Genomic DNA, 23,781 nt, shown 5'->3' with positions numbered 1-23,781 from the left:
GCCCATCTATAACCCATTCAAGATGCACTGTTTGGAAGAACTGGGCTCTACCAGTCAGGGTTAACCTAAGCCCCATGAACAAGCTGGACACTAGAGTAACACAGGAATATCACCAGCCTGAACAAGAGAAAATGGGCTGTTGGGAGGACGCCAATGGTAGGGAAGAGCATAAGCAATTCTGATGAAAAGCCTGGAAGAAATTAGTCATAGGAATGCAGAAAACTAAGCAAATGAAAATAAATGAAGCAAGTATTAACTCCAGGAAAAACAAAATGGTACAGGAAATTTAACAACAATTCACGATCTGACCCCATACTTCACAATTTATGTAGACCACTGATTGATCTAAAATGACGCAATTCCACTGGGAGGAAGGAAAGAGCGGAAGCAGAAAAATGGTGGCTGCAAAAGTTCTAACTCTGTATTTTTTATTATCGGAAATCATAAGAAAGTATCTCCAGCCTGACAGCTCGAGAGACAGCTGTGTATTTAGAAATTTAGTGGTGCTGAAAGAATTTCAAGTATTTGCTTCTGGGAGGCTAACGGTGGGGAGGAGTAGATCAGGATGGTTGTTTTTATTATAAGCTTTGAAGTACCCTAATTTAAAAAATTATGTATAGGCATGCATTACTAAACGTCCATTTGGACAAGGCCTGACTGCATATACATCCATGGTCCCATAAGGATTTTTTTGAAAAAGAAAAAAAAGGGAAAGTAGCACTTTTTTTATTTCTCCCTAGTGGTTTTAAAGACCCAAACCCAGACTCTTACAACCTGGACCATGAGTGGAATATAGACAGGTAAGGCAGAGGACATGGCTCTGGGCACAGGTTTCAGGCTTTGTCCAGTGGGCAGGTGGTGGCAGAAGCGGCTGCTTCCGGCTGTTTGGCGGGCTGAGCAGCAGGTGGGACAGGGCATGCTCCACTCCCTTCCCGCCTGCTTCCTCTCACTCTGCTCCCCTGCTGCTATCCAATCAGCAGCTGTGGTAACAGTGGCAGGAGCAGCAGTGGCAACAAAGATGACCGGAAGCAGGCTCCCATGTTTTAATGTGGTGTTCATACAATTTCCAAATCACACATCGTATTTCACAGAATGTACTGAGGATGTTAGCAACTCATACCTGCACGTGTTATTATTTTTAGTTCTAAAGATGAAACAAAAAGATTGTTTTTCCCATCTCTGAAAGGACCCTTTCTTTACATGCAAAACACAAACTCCCTGGGCATTAACCAAAAGCAAGCTCCAGTGATGCCTTTTCCCATTCACTTCCTCACCCTCCCCAGTCCCCCAGCTGCCCACCCCACCCTTAGGCCCAGCTGGCTGAAGGATGAGCAGGAAGGCAGAATTCATACCAGGAGGTACAGGGTATCAGCTATTTTGCACTCTGGGAAGGGGTGGGTGCACCCTGGTGGGTGCAGTACGGTAGCTTTTTGGCCGGGAACAGCCCTGGGACCCTGCTGTATGGTCAGGGAAGGTGCCATGATTCCCCCGCAGCAGTGACTACCATGAGACAGGCCTGACTGGGTGTCTCATTCCACTGGGCTACTAGAGAAAGGTCCAGAGCACTAGACCACATCATGGCTCCCTATTGAATGCAGATACTCTTCAGCTTCAGATTGCAGGGTATCCCCACCCCCATGCATTCAGGTACTAAGGCTCCTGAAGGTCAGTTCAAGGGCAGATGCTCTCACCTCACTACACCGTCCTCTCCCTTACAGAATCTTCTTCCCTTTGAGGTGCCTACCAAAGGCACCTCTTCCATGAAGCCTTTCCAGACTGCTCACAGGCAACTCCTCCCCTGAATCAATGCACTACTTTATACATATCCAGTTGGTGCCCTGTACAATTGGAAATCTTCCACATTACTGCTTTATGTTGAGATTTGCTGACTACCCCACCTGACACAGGAGATGGGTATAATTAAAGAAAGGCCACCACTTCTAAAAACCACTTTATAAATAGATTCTCATAGAAAGCAGAAACATGTACAGAGCACCACGTCACCAGCAGGGTAGACAGTCTTCCTTCTTGCCCTATGACCACAGCGGAGCAATGGCTATCTTGGCCTGACAGTTTCTGCCTACATGCACAGCTTTTCCAGAAGCGTTTCCATTCCTCTGCTGGTGCTTTTGGTCTTTTCCAATATGGGGATGAGGCTCTTCAGGCCAGCTTTGACTTTGCTTGCAACTTCTTGATCAGAACTCTGAAGAAGGCTAAGGAGAAAGGCAAAATATTAACAAGCCAACAAAAAATTAAATTTCATAAAAACCTGCAAATGGCCTGCATAACCACAGTATAAAAAACTGCACAAAAATCCCACAACTTGTGAGCAAGGCCTGTCACTCTATGTGAACTGCTTTTCATTCACCAGATGAAAGGTGGGGGCCCACAGACAGTCTAGATCCACAGAGATGCTCGTGGGGCCAATTGTGGTCCCCATGGGCTGCACTCTCATTTTATCTCATATGCCTGACTTATATCTGGCCTTAGAATTACCTACTGGATGCTGTAGGATGCTAAGGAGCTCTGGTGGGCCCAGTGGTTAAAACACCGAGCTGCCAATCAAAAGGCTGGTGGTTTGAAGCCACCAGCTACTCTGTGGGAGAAAAATGTGGCAGTCTGCTTCTGTTAAGATTTACGGCCTTGGGAACTCCATGGGGCATTTCTACTCTGGCTTCTAGAGTTGCTGTGAGTCAGAATCCATTCAACAGCAGTGGCTTTTGGAGTCTGTATGAGTTCTGGTGTCCCTGGGTAGTGCAAACGATGACAACACTCAGCCACTAACCACATGGCTGGCAGTTCAATTCCACCCAGAGGCCTTGGAAAAACAGGCTTTAGTAACCTGCTTCTAAAAAATCAGCCACTGAAAACCCTATGAAGCAGAGTTCTACTCTGACATGCATGAGGGTGCCACATGACTCAGGAGCGACCTGACAGCAACTGGTTATACGTATTCTATTTCTTTTTCTTCATCTAGATTGTCAGCGCAGCAGTGGGGACGTCCTGTGTATTTCCTTCAGGCCTTGTGGTACCACATGTTTAGGGCAGACGACCAAGAATGTTCCCCGAGTGACTGAATGCATGGGGCTCAGGGCAGGGTGGATGGGTGCATAAGAGGTGGGCCGTGAGTGGGCCTCCTCTCTGACCTCAGCAGCCATCACACTGTATGAAGACGTGAAGAATTCTACCTGGGAGCTGAACTGCCCAAGTGTGCACTCTGCCCCTCACGAGCTGTGTAACAAAGAACAAGCCACTCAAATTCCCTACGACTCAGTTTTCTGATCTGTGAAAGGGGATGAACAGCAGCACACACTTCCTACAGGCATGCTGTGCTTCCCAGAGGCTGCATTTATTTATTTATTTATTTATTTATTTACAAATTGAAGGCTTGTGGCAACCTTGTGTCAAGCAAGTCTATCAGCACCATTTTTCCAACAGCAGGTGCTCACTTATCGTCTCTGTGTTACATTTTAGTCATTCTCATAATATTTCAAACTTTTTCCTGCTACTGCATACTTCATAAAGTACAGTACGGTGTAAACATAATTTTTACATGCACTTAGAAACCAAAAAACATGGGTGACTCGCTTTACTGTGATACTTTTCTTTATTGTAGTGGTCTGGAACAGAACCTGTACTATCCTGGAGGCCTGCATTTCCCAGGGTTGTTTTGAGGCTTAAAGGATGATGGGTGTGAACTATGCAGCCAGAACCTGGCTCTGAGTTAGTCCTCCATAAATGTCACCCTTGAATACATTCCCCAGCCTCTGCTTTCTGAAGCCTCATCTACGAACTCTGTCAGTACAGGTGAACGCAGCTCTGGAGGGTGGTCAGAGGCAGGCATTTCTCAGACAGGGCAGGTAACAGGCACCTTAGCAAGACACCAGCTCTGTATCTCCTGTTCTCTCTCACTCTTCACAAGCCCTCACATCCTGGAGGGCCAGTTGGCATTTTCTAAAGTCACTGATCCCAATATTGTTCCCCAGGAGCACAAGTTATCGGCACCAGGTGTCATTCCATTGCTTGTGGAGATAAGCAACAGGGAGTGTGCCACCTGCAAGGCCGAAAAGTTGAAAAGTAAAACCTCTTTTTAAGAGGGCTGTGGCTTACTAGGTGTTTTTATTTATACCCTTGGCTAAACACATAGTCACATAAACAAGGGAAAAAAACACATCAGGTACCATCGAGTTGACTCTGACTCCTGAGGACCTCATGTGCACTGGAGTAAACTAGGCGCCATGGGGTTTTCAATGGCTGATTTTTCAGAAGCAGAGTGCTAGGCCTCTTTTCTGAACCTCCAACCTTCCAGTTAGCAGCCACGTGTGTTAACTGCACACCCAAAGACTTAGTCACATACAGATACATAATGATAATAAAATCAACATTTACTGAACATTTGCTGCATATGAGACAGAATGCTAAGCCTTTCATATGCAACATCTCATCTAGTTTTCCTAACAATCCTGAGGTTACTGTTAGCCTCACTTTACAACCATGGGAATTAAGATTGGATGATCTGATCCTGGGTGGCAAAGACCATCAGCTAGACTGGAGGCCAGGTCATCTGTTTGGGTCTTTCATACCAGAGTATTATCATCTCTGAGTGATTTCTCAGAAAGCCAATTTTCTCTTTTCACCCAGAATGGACTTTTACCTACCATCAAAAGTTTTGGCCAAAAAGACCAAAAAAAAAAAAAAAAAAAAGTATACATGTTTTAAATAAAGCATAAAGAATTAAGAAATTTTTACCAAATGAGTTAAGCATATTATAATATTCCAAAACAAAAAACAAAGAAAACATTCTTGTGTTAATCAATTGTTAAGTTATCTCAGTTCAACTTCCCTCCAGATCCTCAAATATTTCCATGGGAAGTAATGCTTCCTTGTAAACCCAGAGTAGTTTCCTCCAACATGTGAAATCCACCCATGGGGAGCTCTGATTGATGAGCAATCTATATAAGTTAATTTGATGGCATCACTGAAATTTCTAGTTAATTGAATCTAATGAAAGAATGCATTAGTAGGTGTTCACACTTCAAATGCCTGGTAAATAAATTCATATCAAAAAAGCTCACGTTTCAGCTAATGGATTCTGGCTATTCAACAGTAACTGGAAAATTAACTAATTGTAATGAGAAATGAAAAAAATGATCTGTTTTACCCATACTTTTGGGGACAGAGGTGTACCTGAAGAAACATGTGCCTGGTGGTATGTGTGGGAGCATACATGTACCAGATCAAATTACGTGCTAAAGAAACATGTAACTCAACATTTACAGACAATACAGATTAAATTGCATAGCATTTAATGTGCATGCGAAAGACTGGAAAATTCAAACTAGCATTCAGATCTGTTTTTCCAAACCTCTAACACAACAGAGGAAAAAAAAAAAAAAATCAACAGTGATTGCTTCAAAACAACACATGCATCTACTCCAAATGAATATCCTTAACAGAAAGGTTTCATCCCAGAGTATGTGGAAACCTCAATGATCTGTAAATTACAAACCAGAGCTTCAAACCCTCAAACCCATTCTTTCTGGTTCAAGCATGGCCAACAAAGTGAAACTGGAATGGACCTGAATCTGTAAAATCTGCTGTACTGGAACAGGAAAAATCATAGGCCAACACTCCAACACCCTGCTAGAAACTTAATCTCTCTTTTAGAAAACAAGGACAGCATGCACAATGCACAGCAACCAACTTTCTCCACCGGTAGAGTCATAAACAACGGTGCCTGGCTCAAAGATGGTGGCCAGCCTCACCACTCTGAACGTGTGTCACCCTCCACAGTCCTGACAAGAATCCAATCTTCTGCATCAGGCTCCTGAAAGGGCTCACTATACTTCTTCTGAGTCTCCCATTCCAGGGCTTCAACACACAATTTTTCCTGTTCTGTTCACTGTTCTGGTCCACCTACAGTTTACAAATTGGGTCTATTTTGATTTTAATGCATCAGTCAACATTCAAATTGGTTTGAAGCCTTGTTAGAAACTCAATATAACAGTGTCCAGAGAACTAAAGATGAGCTGATCACAAGCCTCAATTCCCACACCACCAGTTGTCATTTAAATAGAAATATGTAATTAGTATGTAGACTTCAGTAGCAAATATTTTCTCCCCACCTTAAAGGGAAAAAATTCAGAACAGCTAAAAACAATGAAATAAAGCCCTCCCCACCAAAAAAACCCAAACCAAACTCACTACTGTTGAGTCAGATTCAACTCATAGTGATCCTTCCTTGGGTTTCTGAGGCATCACTACAAAAGTACATTGCTCAACCTTCCTTCTGGTTAGAAGTGAAATGCCTTAGGCACTATGCCACCAGAGCTCCTGAAATAAAGGCAGTCACATTTAAATAACTTTGTCCCCATTTTCACAGAAGCTAGATTTTGTCACTAAAAAGAACACAATTGGGTTTTCATTAAAACCGTGAATGTGGTAAAGACATCATATGACACACCTTGCCACTGATTTTATGATTTGACTGCTAACCAGAAGGCTGGTGGTTCAAATCCACCAGCCACTCCTCGGAAGGAAGACTGGTCAATCTACTTCTGTAGAGATACTGCCTGGGAAACCCATGGAGGAGTCACTATGAGTCTAATCGATCGACAGCTGTGAGTTTGGCTTTTTTTTTTTTTTTTACATCCAAAAAAGGGAAGTTGAAATCACTGTTAAGGAATTATAGCAAGAGTTACATTTCCTTTTTAACGTGTAGTGCACTGGTTGAGACTGTGAGCAACCAACTGACAGTGGAACTCTGGGAGCAGTATCAGAACTAAGAAAGATGTGAGGATTCTTGAGCAGAGAAAGGCACAAGGTGTGCATACCTGGAGAGGATAATGGCGCCCCGATTTATGCCAGCCCAGGACTTCAGGTTCTTCATCCCAACATGTTCTACAAGTATTTTTGCAAAACAACCTGCAAAACACAGAGGATCTTAATGAGCTTCACACACAGATATGAATCCCAACCTTTCCTGTGCCATAAGCCTGCAGCTGCGTGTTCATAAAAAAGGTAACAAAAGTTCTCACCCAATCTCTTAACATTACAAACTCCAGTGCAGTTTTAAATAATGCACTTTGAATAACTGTGGTGAAAAGATATATAACAAAATGTATACTATCCCAACAATTTCTACATCTACAATTCAGTGACAAAAACTTTAAACAAAGATGTTTCTTTCAACTCTGATTCAAATCCTAAGCTATGTTCAGAGGTAAACACTCAAGAGAAACAATGAGTTCTTATAACCCACAGTTGGTCATGGACATACCTCTCGATGCTACATAACAACTCGGCCCTGGCTGACCGCTGCTCAGGAAGTGATCATGGGACAGCAACACCCTGTCTGGTTTAGAAGGAGTTTCACTCATGGGGCAGTGCTTAGCAGGAAGGTGCCACAAACACAACTAGTGGCCCAAAAATGACTGTTATAGCTTGCGCCTCTCTATAACACTGAACATCTTCCCATCAAAAATACCTTTCTCCTTCTGCCATTATAGTATAAGTAGTCTCTGACTTACGATGAAGTCCAACAACTCCATCCTAAGTCAGTTCTGACACGTTACAATGCTATATAGCACATATTACTAACAATAAAATGTACCAAAGACCCCAAAAAACAGATGGTTGTAAGTGTAGTTTGTTGTAACTTGAATAGGTTATGTCGTACATCAAAGACTGCCTATACTTCTGATGCTCACGGACTTCATATATTCTCTTACCTACTGTGCCATCCAGGTCAAGTAATTCTTAGGCAAAAGAGAAATTCTGAAGGCTGGGATTTAACGCAGATGAAGGTAGGGACAACCTAGCTGGAAGGCAAAGCTTTTGCTTTTCTTATGTTAGGTAGTATGTCTAAGTCAAGTCATTCAAAGATATAAAATAGCCCCCCTTCAAGGAAAAAAAAAATCCAAATAAGCCTATTTTGCCTTTACAGGTGATTTGGGAAGCAGTGGGGATGAAAAGCATAGACCCAGATGTAAGAACCTTTTAAAAGAGGCCTGTGGCTGATCAGTCTTTCATGGCACCTGCTAAAGAGTGACATTACTTAGCTACAGAGGCACATTCTATTTTCCAGAGATGACCAAAACATCATCTCCTGTCCTGTGTGTTCTTTTAGAATACTATCTTTGTGAACAACTCGATCATGAGAGTATGGCAGAAATGACATAAGACTTCTGAGGCTAAATAATGGAGGCACTGTGCATCTTCCTTGTTCTCTCGGGATGCTTGCTCTTGGCATTGAGTCACCACCACGTTGTGAGGAAGCCCAAGCCACCTACAAAGAGGTACTGAGGCTGCTGGCTCCCACTACCAACTTGCCAGCCACATGAGCAGCCCCAGATGACTGCAGAGACAAGCTCCACCAAGCTTATACCCAGAGATTTATTTTTCAAACTATTAAGTTTTGAGGTGGCTTGTTACTTATGGTAGTTAAGTTTGTGTGTCAACTTGTGGGCCTGGTTTTGAGTGGCTTGGCAGCTGGATGTAGTATTCCCCAGGATGAGACTGGTAATCAGCTCCATGGTGGAATTTACTGGGTGCAGCTGAGTACCTGCCTTGGGGATATGGTCTGCCCCCAGTATATAAGGAGACGTTTTAGGAACGTTCTGCAGCTTTTTGGCACACTTGGATCCTGCATAGAGCTGCATCTTCATTCCGTAGCCTGTCATGCTCTGACGATCTCGGGACTTTTTCTGGACTTGAATTAGTGGACTTGAACTAGTGTGGTTTGGTAATATTGGAACTGTGCCTTTTTACCTGTTGACCTTGGAATTGTCAGCCTCAGCAGCTGCCCGAGGAAAGAAAACCTCCAACTTTAGTGGGCTGGGAGCAAGAGGCAGAGCTGAAGCCCACCCAGCCCCTACAGCCTGACACTTTGAACTCAGGCGTCTAGCCGCCAAAATGTAAGAGAATAAATTCCTGTTTGTTCAAGCCACGCAGTTGTGGTATATATCTGTTAGAGTGGCCTGAGAGGTAACCAAAACATTACCCAACAGCAGATAACCAAAACAGCTAGACATATTCATTCAGTGCTACATGAAAACGACAAAGCCGTCAGGCTCAAACAGGCCTGTCTTAGGTCTGTCGACACATTTTAATTAAGAAAGAGGAAAAAAAATCACTGGAAATTTCTATGAACTTGAAGAGTGAGCCAAGCAAACGTTTTGAAATAAACTCAGCTCAAGTACATACCAACTTTTTAGTGATGGGAAAGATGATCCAATACATCAGTGTTTTTTTTTTTTTTTCCAATATTTATTATAAGAAGCTTCATTTTTCATCCAAAATTAACAGCGGAAAAACAGCTCCAAGTTCCTATTCTTAAAGTTAGGCCAAGAAGTGACAGCTCTACTGCTTTATGGATGACCTCATCGGCCATGAGAACGGCAACTCGCCTCAAGACATAAATTCACGGTCTGTCATCTTTTCCAGACATGACAACAGAAAGCCCTTGCTGTTTAGACTCCATGGGGGAAAGTCTCCTCTGTGGCCAAATGACCAGACATAGTTTGAATTCAGGACAGTAAGGCAACAGTACGCAACTCTTCAAGGAGATAGATAAAAGGTGCTGTCCCTCCTGACAGCCGAGTTTCCACAGAGCAGCTGTATGTTTTATAGAACATGAGAATGCACCACGGACAGGCTTATTCCTTGACTACATGTATTTCAAGGTCAAATGAACAGGCACTAGTCCAAAACTCTCTGACGAGGATAGTTTTCTTCTGTTTATCCTTTTCTCCAAACCAGAAACAGAGATTATGCCTTTCAACTGAGCAAATGATACCTTCAGCTAGGCCTCCCCAACCCTCCCCTCAACAGCCCCAGGGAGTTTTTGTCTTTCAGTTGCAGATCAGTTAGCCTCAACTCCTAGCAACCTCATGTCTGTCAGAGAACAGTGCTGCCCAGGGTTTTCAGGGCTAATTTTTCAGAAGTAGATTATCTGGACTTTCTTCCAAGGCACTTCTGGGTGAATTCGAACCACCAATCTTTTGGTTAGCAGCTCAGGGCATTAACCAATTGTTTCACCCAGGGACTCCATCCCCAAGGATATGGTACAATGGCAGTTTAGGTCACTGGCCAAGCCTGGTCAGAGATCTGAAGTAGCAGAGGAAGAAGAGAGAGGAAGGGTGGAAAAAAGGAAGAAAATAAAGCATTCCAGGACATCTTTTGCAAAGGGATAAAGCACTGTTTGCTACTGAACACTTATTCACAGACATCATTTCTGAACACTCGACAAACTTTCATTTGAACTCAAAGGGCCAGCATACAGCTCAGGGAAGCCAGGTGTTACTGAAATTCCACATCTTACACAAGGAAATGTCTGGTTCCACAGCCTACCTTCTCTTCCACTCTCTTTCATCTTTCCGTCTTGCTCTATGAGCCACTTCAGAACGAGATGCCCTGCAGGATGTTCTGCAATGTGAAGCTGCAAGAACACATCAAGGTCAAGAACAGATGTTAACTCAAAAAAGCTGCTTGCCCCTGTGACCTGCCCAACAGCCCTCTCTGCACCATGTACAGGTAAGGACCCAGTCACAGCTAAAGTTCCACAAGGTTTAGGAGGCCTTGATCTAAACTGACCATCACAGCTGGAGGGTCGCCAGACAAGACACAGCTGGCTCTTCACGGTAGCCCCTGAATGCAGTTTGTACAAACCTTCCCAAGGTGCAGTGTGAACATGACTGCCACATGCACCCCACAATCATGCTACCACATGAAGGCTGCCATACACAGCTGAGGAGTACATATCAGCCTCCAAGAGCTAGAATGCTACAGCAGACCTAAGACCCCCAGGATATTTCAGTACATGTGGCTATGTGACAAGGGTATCATCTGATAAGCAAGCCGAGACAGCATCTCCTCTGCTCAACCACACCATTTTCTAAGGCCTTGCCACCGGCTCCACAGAGCCTAGGGTGGCTGCTTTTCAAGCCCAGGAAGCAACGGACTCAGTCGCCTCACAGGGCAAGGTCACTCTGCCTGCACCTTTCTGATTTACTCATGTGAGCTGCTCCGAGACCCACAGCCCCCTTCTTTCTCCCCATCCTGCATGTCAGGAACACCTTGGGCCTGATTTCACTCAGATTCAAATGCACCTGCACAAAGCATTTCCAAGCACCAGGCTGTGACCCAGATGTCCTGTCTTCTACTCTGTGGACAACAGAGTTTTTAATCAACAGGTACCTGTCTCCCCCAGCTTTCCTCCCTGTGGACCTCTACATTCTCCACTGCATTTTCCATTCATTTCTAAGGGTCCTCCCCCCAACCCCAGGGGATAACATCCTAACTAGCCTCAACTAGTCCTGGGGAACCACTGCTTCTGCCAGAGACTGGTTCAGGAGGGCACACGCAACTCAATTCTGACCAACAAAACATAAGAGGTCATCTTCTTAATCACAGGAGGAGGAAGCTTTTGCTGTAGTTCTCGTCCACTTATTTGACACACTGCTGTGGGGATGTGATGCCAGACACCAAGAAGTCAGCATGTGACCATATGCAAAATCACCCCAAAGACAATGGAGCAGGGAAGCTGAAGCTGCCAGGGTGAGGACATCACAGTGCAACTGTTACCACCCGTTTTCTCATGGTAATAAGATGTCTTGACTAGTACTATCAGGTCATCTATTATCAGCAGTCAAAGGCTTCTTCAGTATATGACTGCCCACAGAGACACAGTTAGGTGTCTCTAAATTTAGACTCACTTCAGATATTACCACTCAGTTCCCAGCATGATCTGAATATGAGTCATTACTGTGGACTGTAAAGTCATGTCTCCCCAGTGGGTTTCCAGCTCTGTAAGAGTGCGGACCTTGCACCTCCTCTCTGCATTTTTGGGGAAATTAATGAAAGGCAGTAAGCTTGTATAAATACCCATTCCTCGACTGCAGTAATGGGGACAATAAGGAGCGGATGTTGTTAGAAACAAGGATGAAGAGCGAGCCTCTGAAAGCAGGAGCTCAGAGGGCACGGGGCATAAGGCTGCACAGGAGTGGCCTGTCCTTCTCTTCCTTCGCTCCAGAGCCTGCTCTTCCTAGATATACCCAGCTCCCCCTACCTCAGGGCTGCTGCACATGCCATTTCCTCTGCCCAGAACCTTCTTTCCATCATTCTTCCTAGTCCTCTGGGGACAGGCTGGCTCCCTTGCTTCTACAACCTCACAGAGCCTACACTTTTCCCTCAGATTGCTTATCTCCATCCTAATGTCAATAATTCTTTGTGTAAAAATTTACTTAAAGACTGTGTCCTCCAAAGATGTTACCCTTTGAGGTGCGGCTGTATTGGTCAACTGTCAAGCATGAAAGCAGGTACATAAAGCAACAAATTCAAGATATGAGGTGGAATAAGAGGTGGCCCAAATAACATAGAAAGCAGTGATGAGAAGTAGCAAGTATTTTGAATGAGGAGAAATCAGAAATAGCTTCATGGAGAAGGATTTCTGGGGACTCTGAGGAGGAGCAAAGCTTTCTATATGCAGGGAAATGGTGAAACAGGCATAGGGGAGAAGCATGGGCAAATGCAAAAGTACAGAAGTCCACAGTGAATTAAAAATGAAGCTAAGAGCACTGAGGAACAGTATGCTGGAAAGACAGCCTAGGGCCAGCCATGGGCAACAAAGAAACAGAGTAAGAGGTTCTGGTTTTACTTTAGAGGCAACGTGGAGCCACTGCAAATTTTTGAGAGAGACAGTGTTGCCATAGCATAGTGTTCTGAAGCCACAATTTCCAAACATACTGCTGGAAAGAGGTGTGCTTTGAGACCACCATCAACCTCTGGGGCCATGTTCTCACTGACTGGGGACAGACCAGGCAGGGCAGCTCTCCGGCCTATCTTTTATAGTTACCTCTCCATCCCAGCCACCAGGATGTAGCTCGCCTGCTGCCAAGCTGGCGATGGCATTCATGGCAGGCTGGGTATCTCCAAGGGCAGATCCCAGGATGCTGGTCACCAGCACACACATAGACTTGTCCAGCACCATCTCTTGGGTGTGTCCTTCCAGGTAGCTTAACAAAGCTGGGGAGATGGTCTCCAAGAGCTCACGCCGGCGGATCGCAGTGTCCTTCTTACTGTCAGAACATGGTGAATGTGGTATTAAAGGGAAAGAAATGGCACAGACAGTGGTATTACTATCACAAAAAAGAGCCCTGGTGGCCCAGAGGTTAAGCATTAGGTTGGTAATTAGAAGGTTAGCAGTATGAACCTACCAGCTGCTCTGCAGGAGAAAGATGTGGCAGTCTGCTTCCACAAAGATTACAGTCTTGGAAACTCTATAGGGCAGTTCCCATATGGGTAGTGAGTCAGAACAGACTCGATGGCAATGGCTTTATGGGTTCATTATCACAAAAACCTCCATGAGTTTGTTACAGCCTGTGTCACATTCCCTTTTCATTGTCTGCCTTTCTGCTCTCAATGCAGATGACGAGTGATTTGAGGGTAGGATCTTTCACCTTTGTGCCCTTAGGATCTGAATAGTGCCTGGCACAGAGCACCCACTAAATACATGAAGCTTGCCGTATGTAAATCAAAACAAAATAGACCAATCCAAATACAAAAAATCCCATGTTCAGAATACTTGATAAACTCTTCTCTCTAGGGCATTAATACACAGTACCAGTGCTGACTGAAGGATCAGTGGTTCGAACCCACCAGCTGCTCTGTGGCAAAAAGATATGGTAGTCTGCTTCCGTAAAGATTTACAGCCTTGGAAACCCGATGAGGCAGTTCTACTTGATGGCAGTGGGTTTGGTTTTATTGTTACCAGTAGTTTTAAAAATAAAAACAAACAAAATTGAACTGAGTGTGTATGCACCAGGCGCTATGGAATTCACCTTTTGATATGTTTTGGTGAGGAGAGGGAGAGAGACAGACAATGGCTATCTGGAGTATCACTAATGGGCATCAGAGCAGAGGGGCACAGGGCTCGGGCCACTCGACCTGCTGTCACCTGTGAGCATTTCCGTCTCCTTTTCGCAGAACTTCGATGATTTCTCGCACTGTATGTGCAGGATCTCTGGGGCTCAGCAAATACAACAGGACCTTCCTTCCATATTTGTCATTTACTATGTTTGGCAAGGAACTGATAATTTCCTGGAAAAGGACAGAAAGAAGAAAGTAACCTATACCTACATTCTTACAGTGAAGAATGTCTGGGGCTGGAGTAGACACATACATCCTTAACTGTCTGCCCCAGTGTGCCTTCTGGGAAACGTGGAGCTGTCCAGAGATCCTCTCATTAGAGCCTGGACGGACTTCCACTTGGAATCCAGGATCCATTCCATTCTGTGACAAGCATTACTGAGCAATCCATTTATATTTAACTGACCAAGCCCATGAACTTAACAAAACATTTAAAGGAGTTATCTTCATTCATGATGACAAGTATTTCTTAGGACACTGCTTGCTGGGGTCACTGGGAAAATACAGTTAATCTGCAGCTGTACTTAAACATAGCACCAGGCAGTGAAGAACATTCCTCTCAGAATTTTCCTACTGAGATGTATGTGAAGCGAAATAAAGAAACTCTGTGAAACAGAACAAGCAAAGAAAGGCTTTCAAAGTTAGGGTGCTCATTCATGGCCAATGCAGGCTGTTCAAGACTTGTACCAAAAAACAAAAGCAGAGGGGGGAAGGGGAGGCAAACTCAGAAAGACGCCACTGAGTAGTTCCCAATGATGCTGTACGACACTTTCAATCAACACACTCAGGAACAGTAGCCTCGTTATTTGTGTGGATTTAAGTGACAATGGCAATGTCTTCCCCAACCAGGCTCCATGTAAATTAGCTGATGTTTTCAAGAACAGAAAGTCACTGCTTAAAAATTCCTTTATTCTTAATAATGAAAACGCAACAGAAAAATCGCCGTTTTGTTTTATTCTTCTATAACATCCCTATTCTGCAGCAAACAGGGAATGTCATCAGGAAAGACTAATCGCTAGGAAAGCACATTGTATGTGGTAAAGGAAAGGACCCTCCATGGGATGGGCCGGCACTGTGGCCACCACAAAGGATCATGAAGATGGCGTAGGACAGGGTCAAGGTTTCATTCTGTTAACATAAGGTCATGCTGAGTTGGAGCAACTCAAAGGTAACTAACAACAACAGCACTCTTATTTCTTATCACAAACATTGTAGGTATTCAAATGCATGAATGCTTGAGCAGCACAGATTCTTAGAGCTGGCTAGTAGAGGCCCTGGGTGGTATAAATGGTTAAGCATTCAATTACTACCCAAAAGGCTGGTGGTTCAAATCCACCCAGAGGGTACCTTGGGAAGACAAAGCCTGGCAGTCAGCTTCTAAAATGCCATAGCTTGAAAACCATATGGGGTAGGTCTACTCTGTACACATGGGGTCACTCTGAGTCAGAACTGACTCGATGCTAACTAACAGGGTCACAGAAAGAGTTGAGTCCACCTCCGTAAGTTTGGACAAAGGATCCAGAAAGGGAAGAGGCAACTTGCCCGAGGATGAAGAGTATCAGCGGCAGAGCTCCCTCTGACCAGTCCTGATCCCAGATTCTAAATCCAGGCTCTTCCAAGTAAAGCACAGACCTTCCTCTGGAAAAGAATGCTCTAGATGATACACTTGGATTTGCTATTCTCATAAACCTATTAAAATTCATTGCAATTGAGTTGATCCCTACTGATAGTGAACCCATATGACAGCGTAGAACTGCCCCATAGGGTTTTCAAGGCTATACCATCTTTACGGAAGCAGACTGCCACACCGTTCTCCCACAGAGTGGTTAGTGGGTTCAAACTGCCAGCCTTTTTGTTAGTAGCTGAGCACTTAACCACTGAACCACCAGGGATCTCTTTATTGTTGTAAGTGCCCATTTATTACAAGATTAGTAATTTTCATCCAAGGAACCAAACTAAAAATTGTCAGTCATCAAGCACGGGACTGACAAGTAATACAGGCAACTCTAGATTCTACATAGGACCTCTGGTGGCAGTACATTCAGCTGCTAACCAAAAAGGTCAGTGATTGGAACCCACCAGCTATTCTGTGGGAGAAAGATGAGGCAGTCTGCCTTCATAAAGATTACAGGCTTAGAAACCCCGTGGGGCAGGTCTACTCCGTCCTATAGGGTCACTATGAATCAACCTGATGGCAGTAGGTGGAGGTTTTACACTGTACCTATTTCTTCTTTTTAAAACCCCAGGTTTCCTATTTTGTTTGCACAGAATTGTACTAATAATAAGGAATTAAAATTAGGAACTGACAACCTACTTCTAAAACTCAGTGAACATTCTTTGGATCCCATGTTTCGATCCTCATCCAATCACAGGGATAGTACAGGACAAGGCAGCGTATCCTTGTTGTGATGGGTCGCATGAGTTGGTAGCTGACCTGATGGCAGCTAATAACATACTATAACAGTAGCTAACGTGTTGTAAGTACCTCCTAAAAGCCAGGCACTATGGTGACAACTGTACATCGATTGTCTGAAATCTTCATGACATCATGAGGTAGGCACTACTGTTATCCATTTTACAGATAAACATGAGGCTCAGACAAAGAAAGTGACTTGTCCAAGGTCATTCATCCAAAACGCAGCACAGCCAAGACATGCTCTTCCCTTTCCACGATGCCTGAAACTAAACTTCAGAAGCTTAGGGTCAGAGTATAAAGATTTCGACACAAATGTTAAGGACAGAGAGAACAGATGCAATAGATCTGACCACTTCAAAGAGAACGTATCATGTAGACCACCCCGAGGACCATAAACTTAAATGTCACTAACCAAAGGGAAGACAGCAAAACAGTATGTAAAGAATTTACAGGGCAGGGAGCTCTTTTGTAATCCCAAGGTGAATGATCCCCAAAGTGGGCTCTCTGTAACCTAAGAAAAGGGGAGGGAGATTCCTAGACTATTGCTTGGTGAGTACTAACAATGACAATGTAACTAACATGTAGAACTGGCCAAAGGAGGCTGTGGTATAGTTCACTTTGGGCTGACTCTGGTCTCTGGAGTCATGAGTTCAAGCTGCCCAGACTTTGGCAAAGCCTTTACCTTCCTGGTGCACTGGATCCTAGGTGGCACTAACGGACATGCCTGAATTACCAGCCGACCCAAAGGCTGACAGGCAAATCCACCCACAGGCACCTTGGCAGTGAGGCCTGGAGAGCCGCTACTGAAAGGTCACAGCCTTGAAAATCCTATGGAGCAATTCTACTCTGCACACATGGGGTTGCCATCAATTCCCTTATATGTAACAGGAAACAGGTATTGGACCGATGGGCTATTACCAGGTGCAAATCAGAAAACTCACAGTGCAAACTGTAAACTGCTGTGAAGTATTGTCGAACTGAGAACATGCCTCTCAGTATACAGCTTCCTTAACAACTGAGAGTAAACAGAGCTGCTGGATCATGGACCTGAGCAAAAGTGAATACCAATATCAAAGGTGGTCTGCTTCACGTTTTCCCTACCAGAGTCATCTTAGAAAGAAGCATGGGAAAGCCACTTTGTTCCAGTTTTTTCTTGCTCTGAAGCAGCAGGGGAACAGATGACAAAGCACAGAGGGCAAATGACTTCCCTTCTGCAGACTAGCTCTGACCTGGTGTTGATCCCAGCCAGATTCCTGGCACTCTTCTTTGGCCAACCCTTTTATAAAGGAAAGGTAAAAGGCCAAAGTCAAAGGTGCACACAGGAAGCAGGGTCGGAGTGCAAGTGTGAGCTGCGGGTGGAGTGCAGAAATGCAAGCAGCAGCAGCGCGCGCGCGCGCACACACACACACACACACACAGAGAACTGGGCCATGGTGCACACTTCCATGGTAGGCGGTGTGTAGGGACATGAAGAAATGCAGACTGCCCTTAACTTTAAGGCACTAAAATCTAGTGGAAGAGATAAGACATACTTAATAAAAAGTTAAAAATAACAGATTTAAATGACAGATTGTAACACAAGTTTGGAGAGTAACCTTCCTTCTGCATCATTAGTCACAGAGTAGCAGTGACCACCAGCCTCTGGAGTTGTTTTAAAAAACAGATGGCTTCACTCCAAAATCCACCTTCTGAGCTGCACTTGAAGCCTGAAGGCCTATGAACATGGAGCCCACATTCCCAAGGCGGGGCTGAGCGGTGGCCATGACCTTGGTCCAGGTATGTGCTCATTCCATTCACACAGTCCCCTGTGCACAACTGGCCTACCTCACTCACCTCCCTGCTGGCTCATGAGCACCTCTGAGTCTGCAAGGCCTGGGTCAGACCACAAAGACAATCAGCTGCCGCACAGCTGATTCTGACTCATGGTGACCCTATGGCAGAGTAGAACTACGTTCCACAGGGTTTTCAGTGGCTGTGGCCATTCAGAAGTAGATCGCCAGGACTTTCTTCCAGTGTGCCTCTGAGTGGACTCAAACCACTAACCAGCTGAATGAGTTTACCATTTGCACTCACTGGAGACTCCATGGGTGTTTCGGTTACCTAGTGCCACTCTGATAAGACTATACCACAAATGGGATGGCTTTAACAAACAGGAGTTTATTCTCTTATAGTTTTGAAGGCTAGAAGTGTGAGCTCAAAGCGCAAGGCTCTAGGGGCTGGCTGGGTGAAGGTCCCTTGACCTTGGGTTTCAGCTCTGCCCCTGCTCCTGGCCCACTGAAGCTAAAGGCCTCTCTTCACGCAGGCAGCTGTTGGCTGCTGAGGCTAAGAAGCCCAAGGTCGACAAGTAAAATGGCACAGTCCCAAACCACATGGCAGACCATTGATTCAAGTCCTATTAACAGTCCTAAGATCAGAAGGCAACATGGCAATAATGACTTGGCTACATGCAGGATTGAAGCATGCCAAAAGCTGCAGACCATTCCCAAAGCATCTCCTTATATACAGAAAGCAGACCACATTCCTAAAGCAGCTAGTTAGCTGCTCATGGCAGATTCCACCACAGATCTGATTCCCACTCTTATCATGGGGAATAACCACCACCAACTGCCCCGCCACTCAAAACCAGTCCCAGTCAAGATGACATATAACCTTCACTACTACAATGGGTCAACTCATGAAGAACCACTAAGTGAATGGACGGTAAAGCCAACAACTACAGGATTTGCAAGAATAGGAGACCAGGTCCAGTTGGGATATCAGAGAATGCTACATGGAGAACGAAATGGAGTTTGGCTTAAAAATATAAAGAAAGGAAGAGTGTTCACCAAGCTACGATTTCAACCTTCTGTTCCAGGAAACGCAGCTACTCTGAACAGAACTCTTAGAAGCATGGCATTTTCTCAGCTGTTTTAAAAGCACTGTCCAATGCAGCGGGTCTGTAAACAGGTCTGTAGTGGCTGGAAAGGAAACGTGCCCGCTTGACTCCACGCTACCAGTCAGCCCACGTGAGGCCTGGTCATCTACCATCAAGTGGATGCCACAAGGAATGCAGTATGCACGAGGAGACAGGGAGCAGAAACCCTCACGAAACTATCTGGAGTAGACGAATAATTAAAAATCAGTTTTAAACCATAAACAAGCAAGATGTCCATCAACAGGAAAATGGAAAAGTAAACTGTGGCATACTTACACAGGAGAAAGGAGCCTGGGTGGCTCAAGTGGTTTACAACTGGCTGCTAACCTAAAGGTTAGCAATCTGAACCCACCCAGAGGCCCCGTGGAAGAAAGGCCTGGCGAACTATTTCCATAAGGATGAAAGCCAAGAAAACCCTATGGAGCTTAGTTCTACTCTGAAATGCATGGGGGTGCCACGATTCTGAATCAGCACAATGGCAAGGGGCTTATTAGGCTAATTATTATTATTTTTTGGTTTTGTATAGAGTATTTGGCACACCATGGTCTATGGAGCAAATCCAGTCTGTGGCCTGTTTCTGCATATTCTGTGAGCAAAGAATGTTTTTTGTGTTTTTTAAGGGTTGTGAAAAAAACAAAACTAACACAACTATATAATATAGGTAATATACAGCCAACCCAAACCCACTGCCACTGAGTTAATTCCGACTCAGAGTGACCTAGAGGACACAGCAGAACTGCCCCATAGGGCTTCCAAGGCTGTATATCTTTATGGAAGCAGACTGCCCCATCTTTGTCCCACAGAACAGCTCGTGGCTTCAAACCACTGACCTTCTAATTAGCAGCTGAGCACTTTGTAACTGTGCCACCAGGCTCCTTTATACAGCCACCAAGGCCTAATGTATTCATTATCTTTACAAAAGAGATCTGTCTACCCAATGACAAGTCTCACAAACATAATACCAAAAGGAAAATGTAAGGTGAAGAAGAAACCATACAACATCACACTTACACAAAACTTACGTATGTGCAAAATACTGCACACATAACATACAGTGAGAAAGGAAGTGCCAGTGGATAATAAATACCAAACCTAGCACAGTGGCTGCGGCATGGAGGCAGGATACGTGATGAGGGGTAGGTACATAAAGGGCACTTGAACTTGAACTGTGTCAGGTTTTAGTTCTTATGTCAGATTTGTGTGGGAAGCCGGGTGTTCACTCACTGCAGCAGTCATACATTTCTATGCATTGTAAAAATAGTATTTAAAAATATGTACCAATATTTATTTGTCCTCAAACGGCAACTGGTTTTTCTCCCTAGAAGCTGCTGGTGGGTTTGAACCACCAATTTTTCAGGTGGTAGCCAAGTATTTAACCATTGCACCAGCAGGGCTCCTTGACAACTGGTTAGTGGATTTATTTCCTTTCAAGAGGAACACTGGTGTCAAACCAGGTACCCACACCAACAATTTCAGGGTAAAACAGATCAAATATTCTGTTTACTTCGGAATGTAAAGTTGGTGGGAAACAGTGCGTGCTCGTTTTCAAAAGTGAAGGGCTCAGCTGACTGGGCTGGAATTTCAACTTGACATTTCAGGAAACTGCATTCCCCTGAACAGAAAGCTTAGCAACACTTAAGCTTTCTGGGTTATTTAAAAAAAAAAAAAACAACATGCAATCTGCAACAGGCTTCATGGTAAGTGGGTGAGAAAAAATGCAAGAACAATCTACATTCCAGAATTATTGCATGAGCTCCACAGTTGAATGATCTGCAGAACCTGGTGAGCACTTGTCAGTCAGAGGCAGGAGGTCAGCAAGTCGACCCTCGGTCCCAAAAGTCATGAGAATGCGGGTGAAGGAGTTATGGGAACTGAACTGATAAGCAGAGCTGTGCACAAGGAGCTATAATGCTATAATGCATAACTGATTCACAGGGAATCAATTTTATAAAAAATTAACCTCACACACCATCGTGACAAACCTTGAAGGAAGCATGGCTTCTCTAGAAACCCACTTGGCACAGTCACGCAAATTTTATTTGCAGTGGAAATATGAAACAAAAGCAAACTTTCAATGGTCCCGGCCAGTTTCCAATTTCATGAAACAACTTTATTCATTAGCCAATTCTATGGGCTCCCATCTGTCACAAGAATGAAAAACAATCATTATTGATTGGAGTCAAAGGGTAATAAAGTCACTGGGAACATGTCAAAACACTCAGTTGGTGCCATGAAAGTCTTGCCAAATGGATTCTTCCCACAAGTCTATTTCAAGCAAAGTCACCACCATTTTAGAACACTCACTGGCAAAGCTGGAAAAAGACAGTCAGGGCATGAGAGATGTAGGTGCCGGGACCTGCAGATGCCTTCAAAGAAAACAAAGCTTCTTCCCACCACTACCTGTGCTGGTCCAGTCAGGCCAGTCAGGCCACAGCAAGACCATGTGCCACCAGGTAAAGTTTCTTTCTGGATCAGAAATGTGGATGGTGTGAAAGCTCACTCTGCCATGAAGGTTCTTTGAGGGCACCACCCATTGGTCAAATAGACAGGTCTTGGAATGTTCAGATGAAGAATTTATGTCCATATGGATGATGTGGTTTTCAACAACAAAAAAACTTGGCTCTATGTGATCCATATGGCAATTTCGCATCCCCAGCCCTGCAGCCCGTATCATATACCTAATACCACTTGTATACTAAATACAGGAAGAGGCGAGGAGAGAGGGACAGAACCAGAGTCAGAACAAGGGTCAGTGCACAGTGAGAGAAGTATTTCAGATGTCACTTGACTTTGGAGTAGTTTCTCCAAGAAGATGACCCAATTTTTCTGAAGGCAATTTTGAGGTTAGAGAAACTGGATCCAAGGATTACTGCTTTATATGGTCATTAGATCAGGCTAGAAGGAATTGTTGAAATGTAATTTTTTCAAATACTATCTTATTGTGTTTTCAGTGAGAGTTTACACAGCAAATTAGGCTCTCATTTACAATTTCCATACAAATCGTTCAGTGACGTCAATTACATCTCTCACAATGGGTCAATGTTCTCTTTCATTGCATTCTGGTTGGTCTGTTTCCAGTGCTCTAGTTTCCCCTTTGTCTTCTCTTCTTTGCTTTAGAGTCATTGTTGACCTTTTGGTATTATGTAGATGGCTTTTCACTGGATCGCTGTACTCACAGGTTAACAACCTTTATTTTGTATGTCTATCTGTTATTCTGCTGAAAGGTCAGTGACCTCAGGGGATAGTTTAGAGTCAAGGTTTAAAAAGTATCTCAGGGTGATAGTCTCAGGGAGTTGGAGATAAAGAAAACTACCTGCCTGCTGTGGAGAAAAAAGTCACCAGAGGAACTGGTTCCTGAGCTGAGGGAGGTCTGTTGGGGGGAGGCCAACATGCCCTTCCTTCCCAATACTGCAGACTGAACTGACATGGTCTTAGGCTGGAGGATGCCAACTCAGGCTAAGCCACTGATGCTGTGTGACATCCTGATGGGACACTGGCTTCGTTCTGGACCAGTTCCTGGCACTGATGGACTATCTTCTGAGCATCAATCAAAAGGATTCCAAGTTTTCAGTTCATTTTTGTTTTTTAATGTGTCAGGATTTCACATTGCTAAATGTACAAACTTTATACAGAAGCACAACCTTATGATTTTTAAGTCAAAACAGAGAAATGATCCACCAAAGTAGGGCTGGACTGTCTAACTGAGCACTTTTTAAATAAATGGTCACACTGAACACAATATATATGGAAGTGACCTGAAAGATACCAGAAACACCTTTCAGAACAATGTGGTTCAGTATTTAATATAAAGGGTTTGTGGACAGTGCTGACAAATAGTTTTTAAAAATCCATTGTTCAGGGCAGAGAGCCAGGTTATCCTAACCTAATGTAAAGTCATAGTTTAACTACAGTCTTTTAAATAGTTAAAAAATTACCAACACCAAGTTATAATAACATTATGGTCTATACAAGAATAAAGCACCCTCCCAAAATAAAACTCAGTTGACACAACTAACAAAATAACAGAAAATACTAGGTGGGAAGCATACGTGACAGTCTTTGTATTCACATACCTGTGAAATCAAGCGTACACATCCACAACAGGCACACCAAACTGAACCTGAATCCATGACCATCTTCATTACTTACCGATATGATTATCTGCTTCACGAGCTTAGTGTCATCAATACAATCAAATGCTGCCAGCAACACCAAATGGGAGTACTGGCCCTGCAGGAATCAGAAGACAGTTACAGTATAAGAAATGCACAGGTTTTCCCTTTAATTCAACGCATGGAGTCACTTTATAAAGGTGACCAACACTGACAACTGGGCCCACACCATAAAAACAAGGTAAAAAAGCCATCCACACAAATGTCTTCTCCTAGCAGGACCTAGTTAATCATATTCTAGAGGCAAGGTTGATTAAAAAAGGAAGGAAGAATAAAAAAGATAGTGATTCTTCAAAATCAAATAGCTCAGACTCAGTTTTTAAAAACCAACCAGGAGAGGCGGGGCAAGATGG

The 23,781-nt window shown here is 44.1% G+C and overlaps 1 protein-coding gene across 1 annotated transcript in view; it reads right to left on the bottom strand.

Annotated features, from left to right (window-relative positions):
* Positions 1-2,080: 2,080 nt before the first annotated feature.
* The window catches only part of PUM3 (pumilio RNA binding family member 3), a 58,597-nt gene continuing 36,896 nt past the window's right edge, over positions 2,081-23,781 (bottom strand). Inside the window, exons 12-17 of the mRNA XM_007939408.2 lie at positions 23,406-23,486; positions 13,955-14,097; positions 12,854-13,076; positions 10,351-10,438; positions 6,834-6,924; positions 2,081-2,213 (exon numbers count right to left, since the gene is read on the bottom strand). Of these exons, the coding sequence (XP_007937599.1) occupies positions 2,081-2,213; positions 6,834-6,924; positions 10,351-10,438; positions 12,854-13,076; positions 13,955-14,097; positions 23,406-23,486 (759 nt within the window). The remainder of the gene's footprint in view (positions 2,214-6,833; positions 6,925-10,350; positions 10,439-12,853; positions 13,077-13,954; positions 14,098-23,405; positions 23,487-23,781) is intronic.

Source organism: Orycteropus afer, unplaced genomic scaffold, assembly GCF_000298275.1.
Source record: "Orycteropus afer afer isolate SDZICR_OR568_19922 unplaced genomic scaffold, OryAfe1.0 scaffold00005, whole genome shotgun sequence".
Taxonomy (NCBI): Eukaryota; Metazoa; Chordata; class Mammalia; order Tubulidentata; family Orycteropodidae; genus Orycteropus; species Orycteropus afer.
Note: the sequence above shows the minus strand (reverse complement) of the source record. Positions and strands in the feature narration are given on the sequence as shown.